Source organism: Leptodactylus fuscus, chromosome 3 (assembly GCF_031893055.1).
Source record: "Leptodactylus fuscus isolate aLepFus1 chromosome 3, aLepFus1.hap2, whole genome shotgun sequence".
NCBI classification, from domain to species: Eukaryota; Metazoa; Chordata; class Amphibia; order Anura; family Leptodactylidae; genus Leptodactylus; species Leptodactylus fuscus.
The window spans coordinates 20,984,067-21,008,099 of NC_134267.1; the positions used below are offsets into that span (position 1 = coordinate 20,984,067).

At 49.0% G+C, this 24,033-nt stretch overlaps 1 protein-coding gene across 1 annotated transcript; it reads right to left on the minus strand.

Annotated features, from left to right (window-relative positions):
* Positions 1 to 11,046: 11,046 nt before the first annotated feature.
* DEGS1 (delta 4-desaturase, sphingolipid 1) lies at positions 11,047 to 23,337 on the minus strand. The gene is made up of 3 exons (XM_075267185.1): positions 23,168 to 23,337; positions 14,258 to 15,000; positions 11,047 to 12,897 (listed from the first exon to the last, which is right to left on the minus strand). The coding sequence occupies exons 1-3, from the start codon at positions 23,247 to 23,249 to the stop codon at positions 12,751 to 12,753; spliced, it is 972 nt and encodes a 323-aa protein (XP_075123286.1). The 5' UTR covers positions 23,250 to 23,337; the 3' UTR covers positions 11,047 to 12,750.
* Between the last annotated feature and the right edge of the window lie 696 nt (positions 23,338 to 24,033).

The following is a 24,033-nucleotide window of genomic DNA, read 5'->3' on the forward strand; positions in this document are numbered from 1 at the left end:
GATAGGTGTGACATATTCTTTGCATTGCTATTTGGCTAGTTTTAGTGTTCAGGTTTAATAGGAATTTACTGCTTTATACCACAAGCCTGACCTTGGAAACTCGGCAGGTGGAGCATTAACAGAAAGAAAGCCACACAGTGCACTGACAGATCCAGTAATGACTGTAAAACTTCCCGTCATTTACGAGCCGATTTGTATAAACCAGTTACACAAGAGTGCCGGTAACCTGCAGAGATTAATCACATCCTGGTGATAACGGTGTCTTGTCCTGGTATGTAAGTAGTGAGTTGTGAAATGTTATTGTTGATCTATAATGGAGGCTACATATATAAGATCTCACAAAGTTATCGGCCCTATAGCACCCATAGCCCTGTAACACCATATGGAATCAAGGTCTCCTTGTGATACGTATTATTGCAGTTTTCTTCTCTAAACAGCTTTCTCTTTGGAATTACATCCTGTATTATACTCCAGAGCTGCGCTCACTATTCCAGAATACGCCCTTTCCTCACCAGAGATACACTAAAGACACTTATTGTCTCTCTGATTCATTCTCGCCTTGACTACTGTAACTCCTCACTAATCGGTCTTCCCCTCACTAAACTCTCCCCTCTACAATCTATTCTGAATGCAGCGGCCAGGCTCATCTATCAGGCTAGACGCTACAGCGATGCCTCGGGTCTGTGACAGTTGTTACATTGGCTGCCTATTCATTATAGAATAAAATATAAAGTTATCCCCCTCATCCACAAGGCTCTCCATAATGCCGCACCTCCATACATTTCCTCCCTCATCTCTGTCCACCGCCCAACCCGTGCTCTCCGCTTACTCAATGACCTAACACTTACACTCACCGGCCACTTTATTAGGTACACCATGCTAGTAATGGGTTGGACCCTCTTTTGCCTTCAGAACTGCCTCAATTCTTCGTGGCATAGATTCAACAAGGTGCTGGAAGCATTCCTCAGAGATTTTGGTCCATATTGACATGATGGCATCACACAGTTGCCGCAGATTTGTCGGCTGCACATCCATGATGCGAATCTCCCGTTCCACCACATCCCAAAGATGCTCCTCTATTGGATTGAGATCTGGTGACTGTGGAGGCCATTGGAGTACAGTGAACTCATTGTCATGTTCAAGAAACCAGTCTGAGATGATTCCAGCTTTATGACATGGCATTGCATTATCCTGCTGAAAGTAGCCATCAGATGTTGGGTACATTGTGGTCATAAAGGGATGGACATGGTCAGCAACAATACTCAGGTAGGCTTTGGCGTTGCAACGATGCTCAATTGGTACCAAGGGGCCCAAAGAGTGCCAAGAAAATATTCCCCACACCATGACACCACCACCACCAGCCTGAACCGTTGATACAAGGCAGGATGGATCCATGCTTTCATGTTGTTGACGCCAAATTCTGACCCTACCATCCGAATGTCGCAGCAGAAATCGAGACTCATCAGACCAGGCAACGTTTTTCCAATCTTCAATTGTCCAATTTCGATGAGCTTGTGCAAATTGTAGCCTCAGTTTCCTGTTCTTAGCTGAAAGGAGTGGCACCCGGTGTGGTCTTCTGCTGCTGTAGCCCATCTGCCTCAAAGTTCGACGTACTGTGCGTTCAGAGATGCTCTTCTGGCTACCTTGGTTGTAACGGGTGGCTATTTGAGTCACTGTTGCCTTTCTATCAGCTCAAACCAGTCTGGCCATTCTCCTCTGACCTCTGGCATCAACAACGCATTTCCGCCCACAGAACTGCCGCTCACTGGATGTTTTTTCTTTTTCGGACCATTCTCTGTAAACCCTAGAGGTGGTTGTGCGTGAAAATCCCAGTAGATCAGCAGTTTCTGAAATACTCAGACCAGCCCTTCTGGCACCAACAACCATGCCACGTTCAAAGGCACTCAAATCACCTTTCTTCCCCATACTGATGCTCAGTTTGAACTGCAGGAGATTGTCTTGACCATGTTTACATGCCTAAATGCACTGAGTTGCCGCCATGTGATTGGCTGATTAGAAATTAAGTGTTAACGAGCAGTTGGACAGGTGTACCTAATAAAGTGGCCGGTGAGTGTAAATCCTCTATTATCAGAACCTCCCACGCTCGTATACAAGACTTCTCCCGAGCTGCACCACTTCTCTGGAATGCTCTACCCCGGACAATCAGATTAACTCCCAATTTCTACAGTTTCAAGCGCAAACTAAAGACGCATCTTATGAGACAAGCCTATCAATTACTAATGGTAACCCTTCCGTACCGTAATTAGAATCCCTAAAATGAACCCTCCTCTGTCCCCACTCCCACATTTCCCCACATGATATGCTGCCATCTCAGGCTAACTTTATAGGTCCAAGCTCCATCCACATGATAAAGGACACGACTAGTGACGGCTCATAAAATTTTATGTTTGTGTAATGACAGTCACCTCTATTACAAAGTGTCTGACCCCTGTATAAGCAATACCGCCCCTGCCAGCTCTTGTGTCACCCCCTCTACCTCATAGATTGTAAGCTCTTGTGCGCAGGGCCCTCAGTCCCATTGTGTGAAATGACTCTTTGTAATGTATCTTTCTGTCTGTATTTGAACCCTACAAATTGTACAGTGCTGCGGAATATGTTGGCGCTATAGAAATAAAAATGATTATTATTATTCTGCTGGTGCAGTCACTGTGTACATACATTACATTATTTATCCTGTACTGATCCTGAGTTACATCCTGTATTATACTCCAGAGCTGCGCTCACTATTCTGCTGGTACAGTCACTGTGTACATACATTACATTACTTATCCTGTATTATACTTCAGAGCTGCACTCACTATTCTGCTGGTGCAGTCACTGTGTACATACATTACATTACTTATCCTGTACTGATCCTGAGTTACATCCTGTATTATACTCCAGAGCTGCGCTCACTATTCTGCTGTGTACATACACTACTTATCCTGTACTGATGCTGAGAGTTGTATTTCCAGCTGGTTTATAGTTTATTACAGGTACATGTGATGATCTAGTGCTTTCTCTTATCAGGGCATGCTGGGACTTGTAGTTTCACTAACAGCTGTTGAGCTGCAGGTTGGAGATCACAGTTTTATTGCCGCAGTGTTTAGTGTTAACCATTGGACACGTCATGGAGCTGTGCAATATAAATCATTCAGATTCCCTGGCTGTAGCCCAGGGCTGAGGAGAAAGGTGTTACACTTAATAAGTCTTCAGCCTGTTACAGTCACTTCCATGCTCCATTAATGTGAGAAAAAACTCCATAGGGCAGGTGAAGTGTAACTATAGACACCCTTCCCCAATTCTCAGGTCACATGACCTTGCAGGTGCCATTCCAGAAGGTTGGAATACAATACAGTGCCTTGTTAACCCTTATGGCTGCTTTGTTCCGGGAAACAGCGCCACACCAGGCTACAGGTCATGAGTGGTATTCTAGGTTGGCTCCTTTAAAATGAATGGGGCTGAGGCACAATAAGACACTTATATATACTGCATGTATGTGTGTATATACAGTATGTATACAGGATATGCTTCCTCTGCAGCTACATATACAGGCTTACAATACCGAGCATATAATACAGTATGAAGCGCCTCCATGTAGACGTCATTGATGTTTTGTTCCACTTCATCCCTCGAGAGGATTCATTTTCCAGGTAACAATATGACCTTGGATAGTTAAGAATAATATTCACTGCCGTTAATTATACTGTAATTTAATACGGCTCATAGCGGGGCAGCTATGTGTATAGGCCACATGGCGCCACCAGTAATAAAGGTGCTACGCGGGAGACTTTGTGTCTACGTGACATGGTGTGCACAAAACCTTCACTAACTTCTCATTGTCTTCGGGTCAGCTTAATATAACATGGCAGCTTGCTTTTTTGGGAAACTGTTCCTCCTTTACAAACATTATGCCTGATATTCAAGTAAATGGGGCTAAGCTGCAATACCAGTCCCAGCCTGCTGACAAGTGTGGCGCTCACACAAGTCTGAATCGGAGCTGTAAGCACACGGCGATGATAGATTGTTATGCAAGACCATTTGCAAAGTCACTTCATTATTTTTAGATGCATTTGTGATTGCAAAACTCTTCACACCCCTGACTGCGTACAGAGAAGCCTCCATGTATGCTCATGAGCAGGCAGGCACTAGTCACGCGGCTGCGGCCGGACACTCAGACTCTGTACACAGTATTGTGGGCTCTTATTTTGCATGTCGTATGTTCAGGGAATATTTTACATGTTCATTTGCTTGTTTCATATCCAGAGTCTGCTGATATTTCCCTACATGCGGACATGTTGTGAGGTGATAGCATTGGCGGGGTCAGGGCACTGGCCCCCCTGATTTCTGGAACAAAGGGGCCCGAGTCAGTTATCTGCGGGCCGAGCCCCCTTTCTACTTGCCAACATGTCGGCAGGACTGGCCCTGTTGTCCATGGTAACCAATCACAGCGCAGCTTTCATCTTTCCAGAGCAGTTTAGGAAATGAAAGCTGAGCTTTGATTGGTTGCTCAGGGCAACCAGAGTGGTTTTTATGTTTTGACAGGGCCTTGTTCACACCAGTGCCTCCGAGTCTGCCAGTCCAGATTTGGGTCTTGTAAACTTTTAGAACTTCCATTACAAACAGGGCCCTACCCTGTGTCCCTTAAAGTAGCAGAGGAACATCAGAGCAGAATACAACTATTGCCTCGTTCATATCTGCATTGCTATTCCATTCGGGGGAGTCCGCATGGGGACCCCCCGACCGAAATACCGAATGCATTTGCAAGTGGTGTGCAGTGAAAGCACATGGACCCAGCACCGCACCTCCCATGAGGCGACCTGAAGCGACCACTTCAGGCGGCGTTATGCCGGGCCCCCGGGGGGAGGGGGGGCGGCATTTTTGCTGACCTAAGCCAGTCCAAGCCAGTCATTTCTGTCGTCCACCTCAGGCGGCATAAAAGCTAGGTTCACCCCTGCATGGACCCCATAGACTATAATGGGGTCCATGTGCTTGTCGCGAAGTCTCTTCAGCGAACGTGCAGAGAGGAAAGTGCTTCACAATTTACTTTCCTCTCCACATGTTCTCTGCGGAGAACTTGCAGCAAGCATGCGGTTCCCATTATAGTCTATGGGGTCTTTGTGCTTTCACTGCACAGCGCTTGCATATGCCTTCAGTAGTCCATTCGGGGGGTCGCCATGCGGACTCCCCAAACGGATTACCAAACGCAGATGGGTAACACAGTTTAATAAGTTGGCCATAGACTCTCCATATGGCACTGCTCTCTTATGGCTATTCTATCATACAACCTGATGGAACACGCTACCATATTTTTCCCTAATGGACTCAATGGCGGCTCAGTGATTCACACAACGCTCTGACCGCCAACGGCGCAGAGAACTGTAAGCCAGCTCTAATGTACACTATTTCAGTCCATTTCTTGCCAGAAAAAATGGATCATGCTCAGACAACACACCCTGAAAATAAACAGGATCATATGTGTGGTTACACCCTGTGTGAATAAGCCCCAAGTCATACTTGTAACCTCTACCAGAATGTCTGTGAGTTTCCCGAAATAATGGGAGACCTCCCAAACTACCGAGAAAGATGGCATGGCTCCCAAGGCAGTCTCTGATAATCCCTATGGAACTTGTGTCCTTCACAAATGAGCCGCCTCTCTAACGTGAACGATGCAAATCACCTCCTGTCTGACAGACGACAGCTCACTCCACCCCCTACGTGGCTAGCTGCACCCCTAAATGGGTCACCTGGTTCCTGTAACCTAACTCTTATGACATGATCAGCCAGGATGTCGTTCCACTAGGTTAGACATTGTTCACATCTGTGTCGGAGTCTCTGTAAGGCTAAGACCCCACGGGCCGGAAACGGCGCACTAAAGCGCTGTGGGAACAAAAGCGGTGTGAACGCATCGCGGTTCTTCCCGCAGCGCTGGAGTTTTCCTCCACGGACTTTCTGTTACAATTATATCTACGGGAAAGCCGCCGGTGTTTCCGTAGATATAATTGACATGCTGCAATTTTCAAAACCTCAACGGTTTTGGAAATCGCAGCGTGTCCTCACTGCGACTTTTTCCACAAAGTGGGCATGGGATTCACATGAATACATGAAAGTACTGTAAATCGCCGCAATTTTTACTGCGGCGTTTCCAGCCCGTGGGGCCCCAGCCTCAGGGTCCATTCACATGGAGGAAAATGGTGGGGTTTTGGCGCTGAATTTTCCACGCTGAAAAAAAAGCCTCCCATTAATTTCAATGGGTTCCACTAGCTTTTTTTATCCACTCATGGAAGTTTCCGCTAGCGGAATTTTCCAAGTTGAAAATTCAGCGCCAAAGAAAGCGCCACTTTGCTCCGTGTGTATGAGACTGAGATTTCACCTAAAATCAACAGGAAGAAACGTCTGGCACGGAGGGGGGGGTTCGGGGCTCGCCTGCCTACACAAAGTAGACAAATGACCCTACTCACTAAAAAAAAAGACAAATTTCTGATCACTAATGGGCACATAATGCGAAGGCTATATTACGAAAAAGGGCGTAGCTGCCAAAGCAGTATGCTCACATGTCACAAGTGTGCACGGTCTTATGGGAAAGGGGCACGGCCACCAACAACTCCTGATTCTCTCAAATGGCTGCCAACAAATGTTGACAAGTCTGTCCCAACTCTGCAGAATCTAAAATCTACCACGCCGTTTGCTGTAACGCAACGAGATATCACCACAACCAAGGCACTGCCTGCATGATAGGACATGATGCTTTTCCTTAAAATACCGGGGCAGAGATGTCCCTCACTTCATGACCTTAACTAATCTCTCACTCATGCCCCAACAGAACACATATTCCGTCTCTCACATTCACATGAAACATCCATCAGGTCGCGATATCAGGAGGCCATTTTTAAAGTCGTGTCCCCTCAGGATTGCATGCTCTTCTCCCACAGGTCCTATCATTATGTTGGAGGTTTGAGGTGGAGGAGGGCACCATGTTACACAATTTTTTGCGCTTTATCCCCCTTCTGGGACAGGGTTAAGAGGATTATTTCTCAAGTTACTGAGACTTCTCACCTGCTCTGTTCCACCTCCATCATTGTGAGTGCCTGACGCTTATTTATGAGCTCTCCTTGCTTCAATTTTAATCCTTGGCATGTATCCCGCAGTTTTGGAAGCGAACTGAACCTCCTCCTCCCCTCTGGATTTTAAAGGTCAATGAGATTATGCGTATGGAGGACCTCACCTCTTTCCTGCAAGACACTGTCCAAACTTTCAACAAAACTTTACTTTTACTTTACTGGATGGAATTCCAACGCTTCTCGGGCCTATGCCTCCCCTGTAGACCTATAGTGGGATGGCAAGCGCCATATTTACACCAGTGCTGTAACTAGGAACAATGGGGCCCTGTGGCGAACTTTTAACATTGGGCCCCCAGCCCTCAACCGATGCCCGCCAAAGACCCCAACCGAAAGACCTGCGTCCCAGGCTATGTGACGTCAGGGAGCATCCAGAAGTAGGCCCGAACCTGCCCGGAGTGTGGAAAGTTAAGTAACATGGTTTTTATGTTGCCCTACCTCCCCTGGACCTGGCTGCTCCCAGGACCGGCAAGTAAATAGGGCCCGTTACCGGCCGGAGTAACTCCAACCGGTAATGGCCTATTAAGAAAAGAAAAAAACGCAGGGGTAGCGGCTGTCGCCGCGCCCCTAATGTCCCAGGCCCTGTGGCAGCCACTACCACTGCTACCCCGGTAGTTACACCACTGATTTACACCAGTATTCTGCGCCTTGTCATACATCACAGACAGTATTACAATAGAAGATAACACCTCTATTAATAAGACCACTGAGCCATCATTACCGACAATAGATGAGGTCACAGCTTATCTAGAGAACTCCACCATAGACCTCAATGAGTCGGCTCCAGACTACTGCTGTCTACGGCCATGACTGTGCTGTAAAGCAGTTCACTAAATACTGTTAACAGAGCAGAGGAGAAGCTCAGGCAAGATGGCCGCACCCATATTAATGTTCAATAGAATTTAAAAAAAAGTTTAGAGAATAAAAATAGACTAGAAAAAGGTGACAGTCTGATTTTAATAAATAAAAAATTGGCGACACCTCCTTTGAAGTACAGACCTATAAACTGCAGATTACATATACTATTAACCCCATAAAATTCTGACCACGTGTAGATACAAAGGAGCTTCTCTGAATGCCTGAAGACGACACACCCCACCCTGCAGAATAAATGATCAGCACCGTCAGGAATGCATGTAACGACGTCGTGTTGTGTCACGTCCGCTCTGCTGCATGTTCTTGCTGTAGCTTGGATAGGGAGGAGGGGGGCACAAACTTTCTCCCTGGCAGATATATACTGGCGCTTCATAGGAATCATGTGTCATAATGGCGAGAACTGATATAAACTGCTTACACTACAAGGTCTCTGGCAGATGGTTTTTGGCCACCATTGCGCTCGCTCAGCAATGTCTTATTAATGTCTAATTAATATTATCACACCGCCGCCATCACATGACAGTGTCGTTTTGGAGCTGCTTTGTTTGTCTACATATGTTCCCCCTTGTACAGACCGGCAGCTGTCACTGGGATCTGACATTTTCTGGGCTGTCATCACTTTACTTTGGCGCTGCCACAGCTAAAAGGAGTAATCATTATTGGGAAATGGAGTATTAGTAATTTTTCAGGGCTATGCTACATACCAAGCAATTGCACGAGGCCCCTTACTGACCTTCACTCACAATAAGGGGGCAGTATACTGTGTGCAGATACTCTAGGATAAGTGTTCGGCCCGAATTTAGAGCCGATTTTATAGCAGAAATTCCTCTGTATGAAACCTATAAACATTACACACTAGGCAAAATAATCCAAGTGATATACGATATAAAATACACCTTCTAGTGAGAATAAAAGGAGAATTCAGAGATTATTTTCTACGGTTTATAAGGCAGCAAACTCAGATTTCAAAAATACTCCCACATGGATCCAAGTTTCAGTCCTTTTTTTAACCTCTCTCTGAACCCTACTGGTGTTCCTGCCCATCATTATTACAGTCAAACAGTGATTCAGCCTTGAAAACCACGATAACAGTAAAAAAAATTTCCTGCGATGTCTCATTTCTTGGAATGGTTGGGTATAATCATTTGGAGTTGCCTAAACAAGATCTATTTTTCCAGGTTTGGGCAATATTTGGACAGAAAATACATATCTACTTTTGTAGGGAGTGTTCACTTTAAACATTAACAACCCAAATTGCCCGCATCCTCCACCAAATTCTAAGGTTTATATTCACTCAGCTGTGAGATCGAGTGAGGTGCAAGGTTTTAAGCACACGAACATGTGCAAGCTGTGATCTTCATGGCTAGCACATTGACCCAATACTTTCTATGGCCCCATAGACATGGCAATGTATTATCATGGGGCTGTGGGCCTGGGGCGAATTTCATGACAGATCCTATTCCTCTCTGTTTTGTGGAGCGGCTCAGTGAATCAGGCGACACAAACTGACATGGTTCATGTGTCGTCCATACTGGTTTGCCAAGGACCCTGCACATGTCCATGTAGCCTAAATGTATAATTCCATATTCTGACACATGAGGAAGGGATATCTCCCAATGTAGAGTGACGTCAACAAAAATTAATAAAAAGAGCACTCCGTATAGAATATTTAATACATTTTAATAGGTGAACAAATAAATTTTAATACTGACAAAAGTTACAAACAGCAGCTTTAACAAGCGAGTCCTGGACACAGTTTTGGTTTATAAGTTGTGGAGAGCGAAAGTGAATGAACTCGTCAGGCCCCGTACAGATGCCCCATCACTAATGGGCCGAAGCTCCTCAAATACAGATCGTATCACCAAAAGTACATTGCATTTATGACCCACCCTTTCAATTCATGGGCTCATCAGTTATTGGGCGTCTTGAAGGGGCCTGTCCTAGGACATATAACGTGTAAGGAGACGGGGACGAATATTTAAATAACCTAAGTGATCTGTATCGCTGAAACCAGGAACATACTGGAAAAAAAAGTGACAAAGAACTGACAAGACTGGAACACGTCATAAAGGACAAACATGAAAGGCCACCAAACTGTACACTAGGCCAGGAAAGTTCAGCTCAATGTCTAGGAGCGGGTAGCAAAGCAGAGACAAACGTGTTGTGGGCTGCAAACCTGCCTGAAGACACCGGTCTGATCCAAGATGGTCAAGTCCGGCCTGCTGAGGGCCAACAATTCACTGGAGCAGAGTGACCTGGTTCAATATATGAAAGCAAGAAACAGAGAATGACAATGTACTGAAAGTCTAGAATGGTCTCCCACGTATTGCAAAACTACCACTCCCAGCATGCTCCAGGGTTTAAGCTTCACCATAGTTGGGAGAGCCCAGGCCTAGGGGCACGGCGGTGAGACTAAGAGGGCGTTATATACAGGATAATCTTGGCATCTGACTTCCCACGAGTATATTACACATCGCCCTTTGATCCTGAATGTATTAAATCTTCAGTCGGCAGACCCGTGACGCCAGATCAGCTGATGCCATGCAGACAGGATCCTTTGTCCGACCACTGGCATGCGCGGCTTATGTAACATCAGCTGAGTCCAGGACAGCAGCAATGTCAACTATCAGGGTGGAAAGTGAAAAGTGCCATTGTTATCTACAGGACTGAAGGGGCCGAGGAAGTGGGGGATGGGCGGGCCGCTTATCTGGCACGGATCTGCAGTCACATGTGACAAAGGTTATATGAAGGAAGGAGGAGGGGGAATTGCTCATTTTCTAAGTCTCTGGACATGCCCAAGTTATGCACTGCGAGGGTTAATACATAACCGGGTCAAATTTTGTGTCATTCCCAATCTGGATTATGAATGTTGTAGTTTTGCAGTTTTTTAGGTTAAGGTTGGGGGTGTGGGAATCCAAAAACTTTGCACAATTGTGGAGTTAATGCGGTTTGGTTTTTTAAATCACGACCTGCCTATTGAAAAAAACACTTCTACCTTAAAAAAAAAAAAAAAAAAAAGTTTGGACAATTGCAAAAATTGGAAGGCTTAGGGTCGACCGACCCCCCCCCCCCCCATCTACCAAGCCTGATAGTAAATAGCTATCTGGAGGAGGTCGTCCAAGGAAAGTCCTCCAGGATACAGGGGGCTGTCAAAGACTATAGGCTGGCCATACAGCAACAATGGCGGCCACCGGCTCTCTCCCAATCCTCCTCATACAAATGCACTTGGTCAAAAAACCTCTGGCATCAGCTAATAACCCTAAAAAAAGGATCCGGGAACGTGAAATCAGTCATGTCTGATCTCTCTTCCACCTCTGGCATTATGTTTTGGAGGAAAAGCCATACCGCCCCATATATAGCACATAGACGTCATCTGCACTTCTATATGGTAGGTTCAGGGGGTCATGCACCTTTATGGGAAGACCTGGGGACATAGGTGTCATCTGCAGGGGTATATGGTCTGCTCTGCTTTGCTTCTCCATCACTGTCATTTAGCATTTTTGGAAAGACAACCCCTATAACTAAAAATGGAAAACTGCTAAAACTTGACCTGACCTGTAGAACATCATCAGATTAGAGGTAAAGAATGACTGCCCCTTCCCAAATCAAGAAACAAGTGATAGGTTCTATATATAAAGTGCAACCTCCCCATCCTCTACCCTAGTGCTCCCATGATGTTACAGAACTACAACCCCCAGCATGGACAGACTCCACCACACTACCTGTACACAACAACCAGCACAAGCATCTACATTTGCAGATATTTGCTGAGGGGGTTTCTAGGTTCAAAGTCTTTCTCGATCCTTTCTGCTTGCGTCTGGATTATGTCAGTCTACTCCCAATTTCACAGAGTTCCCGTACGTTGCGCCGTTTGTTGGCCGATGTTGTTGTCACTTTGTGTTCTAGTCTATGTAATGAGGTTGCAGCCATAGTCCAGGCATCTGTCTTCTTCCTGATAAGATAACCGCAGCTGACAAAGTGAAAGCTACGTGGAGCGTCCTCGGTCAGGGCCAGAGTACAGCAATAAAAGCAAAAGGGAAAGGGGGGCAAAGAGTGGAAGCGACCGGCTGGTATATATGGGGGTGGGGCATGTTCTAATGCCAGAAATTAGCTCTATACATCAATTGGGTGTGGGGTTAGGGGGCGCCCTCTATCTTAGGCCCTGCCACATTTAGCCAGACCAAATGAACAAAAACAAAAAACAAAACAAAACCCTACTACACAGGGACAAAGCAAATGTCATCCTGGACATAACAGCAAGTCACAGGGGTAATCCCACAGCAGGTACCCTAAACCTACAGGGGGGGATACAGAGCGGGTCAGCACTAGAGCACTCTGAAATGATACGACATAGTTGTGGTTAGCGGGAGCCATTGTCCCCCAATTATTGCTCCGGTACTGCGACACTTCCGGGGAACTAGTGCCCAAGAACTAGACAACCCTGAGGCAAGATTTCCCACTTCCCTGTGACCAAAGGCTGAAACAGACTGTTCATTGCACAATATGGCCACCTCCGTGAAGTTAATCGCTACAGGGAATGGGTACCCTTTAACAACCAAAGACTAAATTACAGAAAAGAAAAAAAAAAATCTGTCTGGTATCTCTTAGATTAGAAGCATTTGGAGTGTAAAAACAGAGGCCATGGGAGTCCTGGTGTTACTAGATTTGGGGGTCCCCTGCAGAGGCCATATTTCCAAGACTTTATAAAGCGCATGGGACTCCAAGGGCCAAAGTAAGTGTCCTAGAGGCTCCGGGGTTAATCCTGTTTTACTTCTCCTTTTAGTTCCCTCTTGACACGGGAATAGGGGCTGAGGGAGTCATCCATTATAAAGTCGTAGAGCACCTTCACCCAGGAGGAGTACTGTGGGAGGGGGTCATAGTACTCCGCCGCAATCTTCCGCACCTGAAAAAGGAACACAAGAATGAGGAAAACTTCCAGAGGTCATATATATGAAACAGCCCCCTCCTAATAGACTCTGTACTCAAGTCTACAGCATTAGTAAATCTGCCTCATGTGTTATTAGTAATTTGGCCCTGGAGACGGGATTTAAAAATTTTTTTAAAAAAATCTGCACCGTAAGTCACTTTCCACAAGAGTCAGCATAGCTGAGATTAGTTATGACGGGCCCATGTAGATATTCCCTTAATCCTCTGTAGAGAATACAAGACTTGTAATAGACTTCACTCTGCCATGCCAATGAAGAATGGTGCAGGGGCTGTAATACCCCTAATCCCCCAGAGCAGCGCCCATCTGATAAGAGACTATTAGCGGATCATCCAGCACGTGCCTCAGCGGTCTCCTGGACGGGGTCTCTCCAGCTGTGGTCTATCTGGAGCGGCACATGAGAACCTGGTTCAGACTACACATAGCTGTCCTACTCGCACAGAACTGCAGTCATGCATGAAGTGTCGGCCACCATATACAAGCCTTGCTTTATATAGCACTTGGGTGTGACACTGTGTCCTGGCCGAGGGCCAAACATTGCTATATAGGCCTATAAGCTGCAGAAGTGAATGGAAACCACAAGCAGTAAAGATTCCAGTAAGTCAGATCCTTGTCATTAGGATTCTCTCAGGTGCTCCATCGCCCATCGGGATCATATAACTGATTATACAATGGGTAAGCTTTATAGGCCCGCTCGGCCAACTCCTCATAAACATGGCTCCCTTGCTTTGGCTGACCATGTTTTCGTTTTGAATAGGGAGAGTTGCTGTCAGACCCCACTATCTCCCCCGACGTCAGGGAAGAGTCGGGAGACCCCCGTCATACACATTAGACGTTCAGCCAATCCTGCCCCAGAGAAGGCCACTATACAGAGTGACTGCCGCTACCAGACCTCAGCGAGGACCTTCTTATTACAGTAAGCAACGGACTAAAGACTCTTAAAGGGGTTTCCTGAGAATTAAATATGGATGAGCTATCCTTAAAATCAGGTCATCAATATCTGATCTGTTGGGGTCCTGTGTCCAAGACCTTAACAGATTCACAGATTCAAGAGACGCTCAGAAACTTAAAAATGGCTCGCACCACAAGCAAGGCCGAGCAGGATTATTTTTTTCTTTTAGCGTCCTGCTTCCATCACTGCTTACCATGGAATATAACAAATTCAGGTAACAATTTGGGATGACTAGGTGGATAATGCTTCCAATGTCTGATTCCTCCGTGTGAACATACCCTTATATACATCTACAGCAGACTATGGAGAGATTACTCACTGACTCTATACAATGTCAAGGCATGGATAAAGAATTCAGTCTCTTACCAGGGGCAGGTTCTTGCCAGGTACACTTGGGAAGTCGTGATGCTCATTGTGGTAGCCGACGTTAAATGTCAGGTAGTTCAGTGGCCCATAGTAGGAGTAGGTCTCGTGGCCCTTTAGGAACATGTAATGCTCAGCGATGAAGTGCCCCGATATAGGATGAAGTCCGAGGCCCAGGATAGAGCCAACCAGCATGTAAACCACAGACTTCACACCCAAGAAATAGTAAACCACGGCGTCAAAGGAAAACTGAATAACCAGGTTGATTAGTTCCAGGCGAGAGACGGGTTTGGGGTTGATGCAGACGGGCCGGATGGTGTAGAAGAGGGGCTGCAGGATGATCCACACAAGCTTCCTCAGAGGAGTGCAGAAAAACCAGCCCTCAAAATCGGTGGGGATGTCCACATCAATGCCATCGCCTCCCAAGTAGCGATGGTGGTCCATGTGGTACCTCTTGAAAGAGATGGAGTAAGGAAGTCCAAGGGGCAAGTTGGCAAAAATCCCAAAACAACGGTTCCACATGGCCTTATTGTTTCCAAAGGCACAGTTGTGTGAAATTTCATGGATGGCCAGGGTCATCGAATGGCTGATGCAGCTTCCAAACACGTATGTCCAGAACATGAGCCACTTCCACTCCAGGTCCTTCACCAGGTAAAAGGCCAGAAACTGCGTGAGAACCATCATAATGACGATCCAGATGAGGTTAGAGTCGGGTTTCATGAGCCTCTTGATTTCCGGGTACTTGGCTGGGGAGACAATGAGAAGACATATTAGGAAAATAACTGGAAAGTGACACATTGAGGCCACTAGGACAGATGGAGGTATAACGAAGTTTCAATGCAAAATCTGTAACAGGGTCCTTTTCTACCTTGTACTATTTACAATAGTGGCATGTTTTATGTGGTAGGGGGACCCTTGGGACCACCTCAAGGTCCAGGGCCTGATAGCATCTGCTACCTCTGCACCCCTATAGCTACACCTGTGGTTACAGAGGAACAGGACAGACCCGTAAATGAAGAATACTGGCAGAATCCCTGCACACAGACATTATGGGCACGTGTCACAGTGGATAGAAAACACCTGCGTGCTGCTGTGGCAGTGTTATCTCTGCTGAGCGGCACAAACCACATATAATGGACAAAGCCATAAAGGCATAAACACAGCAGCGCAGAGGATTACAGAACTCTCAGCACGCTCACACTCCTGGCACTCACTTATCATTAGCGGTTACCAGACCATCAAAGGTCCCCAGGGGGCCGCAACGTGATGCCATTCGCTATCAGTAGTGAAGGTATCGCAGGGCGACCTAGCCATCTTTGTACGTTTAATGGGAGTCATGGTCATAGTCCAAGAGTGACAAGCAGAAGGTACAGGCTGCCGATCAGGATACTAGAGAGCTGGGGCGGCAGGAGAGAAGCCCACCCTCACCCCACAGCATTGTTGGCGCGGAGTCCACGTCATAATCCGCCCCCTTACAACAACGGTCTATGTAGATCGCTAGCGCTCTTTTTTCCGAAAAGAAGCGTGCTGCCCTTTCTTCAGCAACCTCCGGACTAGGCCCATTCATTTGGGCCTACGCCGGAGCGGAGTGCTGTGACTGTCGGAAGTCGCGGCAGGCGGATTTTGACCATATTCTGACACTGCTTCCTGCGTCAGACCAGGACCAAAATCCGGCATCCGCACCTCATGTGAACGGGGCCTTACAGATACGATGCATAGAGCGTGTGGTTTTTGTGGAGTTTTTGGAGAAAGCAGCCATGTTTCTATCATCCTGGACAACCCCTGATCTAAAGGGGTAGTGCAGATGTTGCCCCCTACCATACCCTGACCCCTTCAGCCCCCATTATTTTTCTATATTCTGATGCATCCTAGTTGTCACCAGTCAATGACCTCCTTGGTGGCCGCTTCATCTACACATACAGGTAGATCCATCTGTGGTCACCGGTTGGATATTTTCTATAGAAGCCGCTGAGTCCCAGATCTCCAGGCACATGATCCAGTAAAGCAGCGTTGTAGAAGTGAAGTACAGTTAAACTTGGCGACATCTTCGGGGTTTGGGTGTGAATGAGGTGACTGTTTATTTTAGGCTTTAAATACATCCAACCAGAGGACCCCTTTAATTACACCCAGCCAGAGGACTCCTTTAATTAGACACTAGTGCACCACACCTCAGTATAAGCAGCTGCCGGCAGTCTATTTCTTGTCCGCACCGGCCTCTCTATTACCGCAGCCTGTAATTTTTCCGTATACACAGTAAACCTCGCTGATTATTTTAATACACATGCAAATCCCTACAGCACAAAAGCTGAAGACGCCTCATTGACAACCTGGATATAACAGTGCACACAATGATGCGGAGACACGACAGCTGTCATCACAGCGAGGCCCCGAGGGAAGCCTGGAGACAAATATTCTACTATTTACCTCATCCCTCGCAGGGAACTCACAGCGGCCACAAGGGATCCATTAGGGGAATAGGACAGCTGCCTCATTTACCTCATCATGTAGTAATGTATCACTGGGGCGAGGGCGAGGAACATACTCTGTGCACTGCACTGGAAGGAGACGGCCCCACTGGCCCTGTACAGGAAGGAAGCGAGCCAGCCATCACTACACGGGAAGGAGGAGACCCCACCGACACTGCACTGCACGGGAAGGAGGAGACCCCACCGACACTGCACTGCACGGGAAGGAGGAGACCCCACCGACACTGCACTGCACGGGAAGGAGGAGACCCCACCGACACTGCACTGCACGGGAAGGAGGAGACCCCACCGACACTGCACTGCACGGGAAGGAGGAGACCCCACCGACACTGCACTGCACGGGAAGGAGGAGACCCCACCGACACTGCACTGCACGGGAAGGAGGAGACCCCACCGACACTGCACTGCACGGGAAGGAGGAGACCCCACCGACACTGCACTGCACGGGAAGGAGGAGACCCCACCGACACTGCACTGCACGGGAAGGAGGAGACCCCACCGACACTGCACTGCACGGGAAGGAGGAGACCCCACCGACACTGCACTGCACGGGAAGGAGGAGACCCCACCGACACTGCACTGCACGGGAAGGAGGAGACCCCACCGACACTGCACTGCACGGGAAGGAGGAGACCCCACCGACACTGCACTGCACGGGAAGGAGGAGACCCCACCGACACTGCACTGCACGGGAAGGAGGAGACCCCACCGACACTGCACTGCACGGGAAGGAGGAGACCCCACCGACACTGCACTGCACGGGAAGGAGGAGACCCCACCGACACTGCACTGCACGGGAAGGAGGAGACCCCACCGACACTGCACTGCACGGGAAGGAGGAGACCCCACCGACACTGCACTGCACGGGAAGGAGGAGACCCCACCGACACTGCACTGCACGGGAAGGAGGAGACCCCACCGACACTGCACTGCACGGGAAGGAGGAGACCCCACCGACACTGCACTGCACGGGAAGGAGGAGACCCCACCGACACTGCACTGCACGGGAAGGAGGAGACCCCACCGACACTGCACTGCACGGGAAGGAGGAGACCCCACCGACACTGCACTGCACGGGAAGGAGGAGACCCCACCGACACTGCACTGCACGGGAAGGAGGAGACCCCACCGACACTGCACGGGAAGGAGGAGACCCCACCGACACTGCACGGGAAGGAGGAGACCCCACCGACACTGCACGGGAAGGAGGAGACCCCACCGACACTGCACGGGAAGGAGGAGACCCCACCGACACTGCACGGGAAGGAGGAGACCCCACCGACACTGCACGGGAAGGAGGAGACCCCACCGACACTGCACGGGAAGGAGGAGACCCCACCGACACTGCACGGGAAGGAGGAGACCCCACCGACACTGCACGGGAAGGAGGAGACCCCACCGACACTGCACGGGAAGGAGGAGACCCCACCGACACTGCACGGGAAGGAGGAGACCCCACCGACACTGCACGGGAAGGAGGAGACCCCACCGACACTGCACGGGAAGGAGGAGACCCCACCGACACTGCACGGGAAGGAGGAGACCCCACCGACACTGCACGGGAAGGAGGAGACCCCACCGACACTGCACTGGAAGGAGGCGACCCCACCGACACTGCACGGGAAGGGGGCGGCCCCGACGGCACGTCACTGCTCTGGAAAGAGGCTGGGCTGCGTTATAGTACACTAGAAGGAGGCGACCCCTCTGGTACTGCACTGCACTGGAAGGAGGAGGCCCCACCGGCACGGCACTGCACTGGAAGGAGGCGGCCCCACCGGCGCGGCACTGCACTGGAAGGAGGCGGCCCCACCGGCGCGGCACTGCACTGGAAGGAGGCGGCCCCACCGGCGCGGCACTGCACTGGAAGGAGGAGGCCCCACCGATGCGGCACTGCACTGGAAGGAGGAGGCCCCACCGATGCGGCACTGCACTGGAAGGAGGAGGCCCCACCGATGCGGCACTGCACTGGAAGGAGGAGGCCCCACCGATGCGGCACTGCACTGGAAGGAGGAGGCCCCACCGATGCGGCACTGCACTGGAAGGAGGAGGCCCCACCGATGCGGCACTGCACTGGAAGGAGGAGGCCCCACCGATGCGGCACTGCACTGGAAGGAGGAGGCCCCACCGACGCGGCACTGCACTGGAAGGAGGAGGCCCCACCGACGCGGCACTGCACTGGAAGGAGGAGGCCCCACCGACGCGGCACTGCACTGGAAGGAGGAGGCCCCACCGACATGGCACTGCACTGGAAGGAGGAGGCCCCACTGGTACTGCACTGTAAGGAGGCGGCCCCACCGGCGCGGCACTGCACTGGAAGGAGGAGGCCGCAACTAGCAGTGTACTGGAATGAGGCAGCACCCCTCACAAATCCTGTGGATGCTCCTGTACCCTCTGAGTGATAGAGTGCAGGCTGCAGGAAAACAGAGCAGATAATGGCTAAGAGACCACAGGTTATTGGGGCTCTATAGCTACATTCAGTGCATGCAGCAGAAGCTTTCCCTGTGCCAAACCTGTCTCAAAGTGTGAACAAAGTCGAAGTGCCTCAGGATGTGCAGATCTGCTAACAGGGCACCTTCTATAAGCACAACCAATAATATACAGAGGCTGCAGCCCCTTCAAACAACTCCTAATGCCAGGGGTCAAACCCCTGCCAATCTTTAACTGGTAGATCCTCAATTAATAACCTTAGTGATCTGGTCCATGGACTGAATACAAATTAGCTTTAAGACGGCCTTGTGTGTGTTTGTGGGGTTCAGAACTGGTTTTCAGGCAGCCTAGTTGGGGGGGGGGGGGGACTATTTTAGAGGTTCTTGATTGGGGTCTGAATTGATTTGAGAGGTCTAATCTGAGTCGACCTGAGTTTAGGAATCGGAATGATTCCAATTTGAGTCATTGGGTGTCAGAGGTCTCAGTTTTAGGGGTCTGGTCTAGAATACTTTCAGGCAAGGTTTCCCACTAATAAATCTTGATGTAATAATTCTACAAAGTTTGTGAAACGTTAACATGGCGACGTCTTTGCCGTTCAGCTCAGACCTTGACCTGACCACAGACTCAGGAGTATATGGCGTATACCATGTACTTGTGATCCTTGTGTAACCAGATTCCAGCCACTGCACTTACCTCTCATGAAACCTTAGACAATCACATCAGTAGTGAGAGCCGAGCACTTATTGTACTGGATGAACACTTAGACCTCACAAGTAATAAAGAATGTCAGAGAAGCTAAAGCAAAGACACCCGGCGTGGAAACTAATGCAATGCTGTGAATGAGGGGGGGAAAAAAAGGTAGTGTCCCTGACTGTGCAGCAACAGACAGGAAGGAAGAAGACGCTGCGTGAAGAGTGATCGGCAGGAAGAGGCCGCAGGGTCCAGAGACACTACAGGACAGAGCCCGAATACAATGCAAGAAGAGAGGAAAAAGGGACAGAAACCCTACAGTCTACACTCCAGGATCAATGCAGCTAAATGCAATCTATTGTTCTCTGTCATCAGTCACTTCAGGCTGGGGGAGGCTGTGACTATAGTCTTTAATGGTATGAGTGACAGAATGACACCCCCGCCCCATACCTCCAGTGCTGTAGATTTGTGGGAGTTCAATACCTGGGAGCCCCCATAGATCAGCAGTGTGAAGCAAAAGAGGAGCTTTCCACATTGCAGAGCAGGTGACTTCGTACCCATTGGTCACATGGCCTTGCTGCAGCTCAGCCCCATTCAAGTGAAAAGGCTGAGATGCAATACAAAGTACAGCCATTATATTGATGTGTGGCATTGTACTTTGTTTTCTAGTCTCTTCAAACAGCTGATCAGCCAGGATCACAGGTGTTGGATTCCCATCAACCTTCCTTAGGATAGGTCATCATTTGATAAGCCTTGGAAACCCCCTATAAAAGGAATTATCCACACTGGACCACCCCTTTATCTTAGAAGGTAACTATAAAGTTCATCACTGGAATCACTAGTGATCTTGTATAACCTGTGACAAAACCCTGCTGAAAGTGTTAAATTCCCCTACAGCTCCACCACAGGTCAGAAGAGGTGTTACACAGAACCTAATGAAATTAGTAAGCCGTGTGGGAGTCACGTACGTGAGGACCCGGCGCTCTAAGTCTCTGATCCTTGCTTTAAGGTGAGATTCTTGAATAGGGGACCCCCTTTAACTCCCTAGAAGGATATGACTTTTGTCAACGTGAGCACACCCAACAAAAAACTGTAAGACGCCATACTGGTGTTAGTAAGGGGTTATCCATCACAGGGTTAGTCACCCAGGCTTCCTGTCTGGTTATACAGTAATACCTGCCTGTGCTAGAGAAAAGCTTTACTCAGCGATTATCCTCCACCTGAGAAGAATGCGAGAGCCGCACACGCCGGTGGAGACTTGTCAGGTGTCTACAATGGCTCTTGTGTCACTGCCAGGAAGTCATTCTTCTCAAGCTGCAGATACTGTTCCCTGGGGCAAGAGATATCCTAAGCCTGCTCAATACCACACACAATTGTGGTTCTAAGAGGTGGTGCAGCAGCACGGAAGCAGCACGGCTGCCATATGGCAACAACAGCTCAGCGCGAGACTGCCAGATACAGACTCACACGTGTAGTGACTGGGTGGGGACCTTAATATTAAAGTAGGCGATCAGATGAAATTCTACAAAGCGTTTATTTTGTGATCTCGCCTGATATCATACCCAATATCAAGGGAGGGCCGGGAGTATAAATAATTCATAAGGCGATACGGAGGCATCTAGAACCAACTGATAATCTGATAAAGGTCCTTAAGGACTCGTTCACACAGGGTGGATCCTGATGCCAAATCCACCCCCTCACAATAGAGGTCTATGGCTAGTGTTCTTTTTCCTGTGAACGGCATATTTCGGCTCACGGAAAAATGCAGCAAGCTGTCCTTTCTTGAAGCGGATTCCGCGGCCGAGTTAGACCCGACCTCCGCCTCGCGTCAGCACCTCCGGACTAGGCCCATTCATTTGAGCCTACTCTGGAGCGGGAAGCCGTGGCAGGCGCATTCTGACGTGGCTTCCCGCATCAAAATCAGGACCAAAATACCTGGTCCCGTGCACCGTGTGAACTAACCCTAAAAGGACTCGCTGAAGAAAACCGATACATTGTAGAAACTATAATATTGTAAAAACTGATACATTGTCTCTACACAGAAGCCAGATACATTGTGTTCTGCCTCGTGCAGGGCCTGAAGTATTGGGTATAAGGGTCTGACCACTGAGTACAACGGCTGGGATAAGAATGGGGCCCCCCCACCTGAGCTCCCCATGTGAATAGAGCACATTCATAACCACCTCTCCATTCATTAGGTTCACCTGGAGGAATTTGGAGAGGAATGTGAGACAGTCATCCTGAACCCACTGCAGAATCCTCCGCAAGATCAAGCAGGACAAATAAAAGAAGCGTCCATCACTGTCTTTGGTAGGCATATTCTGGAGCCTCATAATAAGCTCCGTGTGAACATACCCATAAAGAACGGACGCAGATAGTAGCGACTAGAGCAGGGGTAGGGAACGTACAGCTCTCCGGCTATTGTAAAACTACAACTCCCAGCATGCATAGTTGCTCTGCCGTTCTTGGAACTCCCATAGAAGTGAATGGAGCATGTTAGGAGTTGTAGTTTCACAGCAGCTGGAGGGCCGAAGGTTCCCTACCGTGGGACTAGAGGTTTGGCAGTTCTATAGAAGTGAATACAGCAGTGGTCACACCTGTACAGCACCACTATAATCACACAGGGGCCTTGGAGACCCCTATTTATGTCCACTGGCAGCCTCAGCCATCATTTAACCCTCTTAAAGAGGATATGACATAATGGAATGGCCACGGCACCCTCCTATATCCAGGGGGTAGAACGGCAGTAGTCACCGAGGGGGCCCCAACTGTCCCCCTGACATATAAAATACACCACTTTTCTGAAACACACAAAGTAGGTCGGGGCCCCGGTATAGATTCAGTACTGGGGTCCGGTAACTTCAAGTTACACCTCTGTCTGAATGTGGTGGTGGCCTTGCAAGCGCCCTACTGGCCTATACAACTCGCCCAGACCACTACCCTATAGAGATGAATCCAGCAGCGCTGGACATACACATTGTGGACCCAGGACCTCTGTGTCATGAACAGCCGCACCCCAGAGAACAGATCCTAAAACTAAGTAATAAGTGACATTAGGAAAACCCCTTTAAGGAGCTCCCCTATAAAGTTGTAAAGTTAGAGTGGTCCAGAGCAGCCAATCAGATTCCAGCTGTTATCCTTACACAATGTAAGCAGGTAGCTGATTGGTTGCTATGAGAGACCGCTGTACTAACCTTGTTCTAACCCAGATGTGGCCGGAGGAGGAGGCCAGGACCGGCAGACATGATGGCAGCTGTGCCGGTCTCCCCCCCTCTCCAACCCGGCATGCGCAAGACGTGACACCACTCACCCAAAATCTCCTTTCGGCGGTCGGCATGCGGCTGGTCGGTGTACACCCACTCGAAGTCCTCCCGGGCCACCTTATTCCCCATGTCTGCGGTGTGAGCGCGGTACTGAGCCCCGGACACTGCGCACTGCCACCTCCGCTACACCGAGCACACCACAGGACGACACGCCCACTCTGACAGGCGGGCCGCCCACTACGCCACGCCTAAGACTGTGACGCAATAAATTGGAAGTGGGAAGTGTTACCGAAAACCACGCCCAGATAGCGCGAATAACTTACTAATGAAAGAGGGGGGAGACACATGGTGAGGTTTGTACCAAATACATAACTAAGGGGGGTACTGAGGGTCATGGGGTGCACGACCCGCGGACCTGAACAAGTAGTGGGGTTAGCCAATCAAGGTGGAAGAAGTGACCGAAGCCACGCCCATTATCCATATAAGGGCATAATATGGACCAGCTAGGAAGTTTTGTACCACAAGCTATGTATAACGGTTCAGGGTGTGGTCCTGCCTGTGACCCACAGCAACCAATCACAACACAGCTAACATAGCTTATGGTGTGCTTATAGAATGAAAGCTGCGCTGTGATTGGCTGTTATGGGCAACAGGCATCACTTTTTATTGATGACCTATTCTTAGATTGGTAGGGGGTTTATGAGGGTCACGCCCCCACTAAACAGCTGTGTGAGGGGCCCATGGTACGTGAATGAGTGCCGTGACCTCTTCACTATTTACATCTTGAGTAGTCTGTTTAACCCCTTAGAGGGCTTGTCCAGGAATTGGAGGCTGAGGGAGGTGCAATGTCATTTTTAAAAAAACATACTCGCCTCTCCCCAGCTCTCCATTGTCCTCCAGTAGTGTCCGTTAC

Coding starts and splice junctions, on each gene's coding strand:
- DEGS1 (XM_075267185.1), bottom strand. CDS start 23,249: ATGGGGAATAAGGTGGCCCGGGAGGACTTCGAGTGGGTGTACACCGAC. Junction 15,001..23,167: donor CCGCCGAAAGGAGATTTTGG/GTGAGTGGTGTC, acceptor TTGTCTCCCCAG/CCAAGTACCCGGAAATCAAG. Junction 12,898..14,257: donor CTGGCAAGAACCTGCCCCTG/GTAAGAGACTGA, acceptor TTCCTTTTTCAG/GTGCGGAAGATTGCGGCGGA.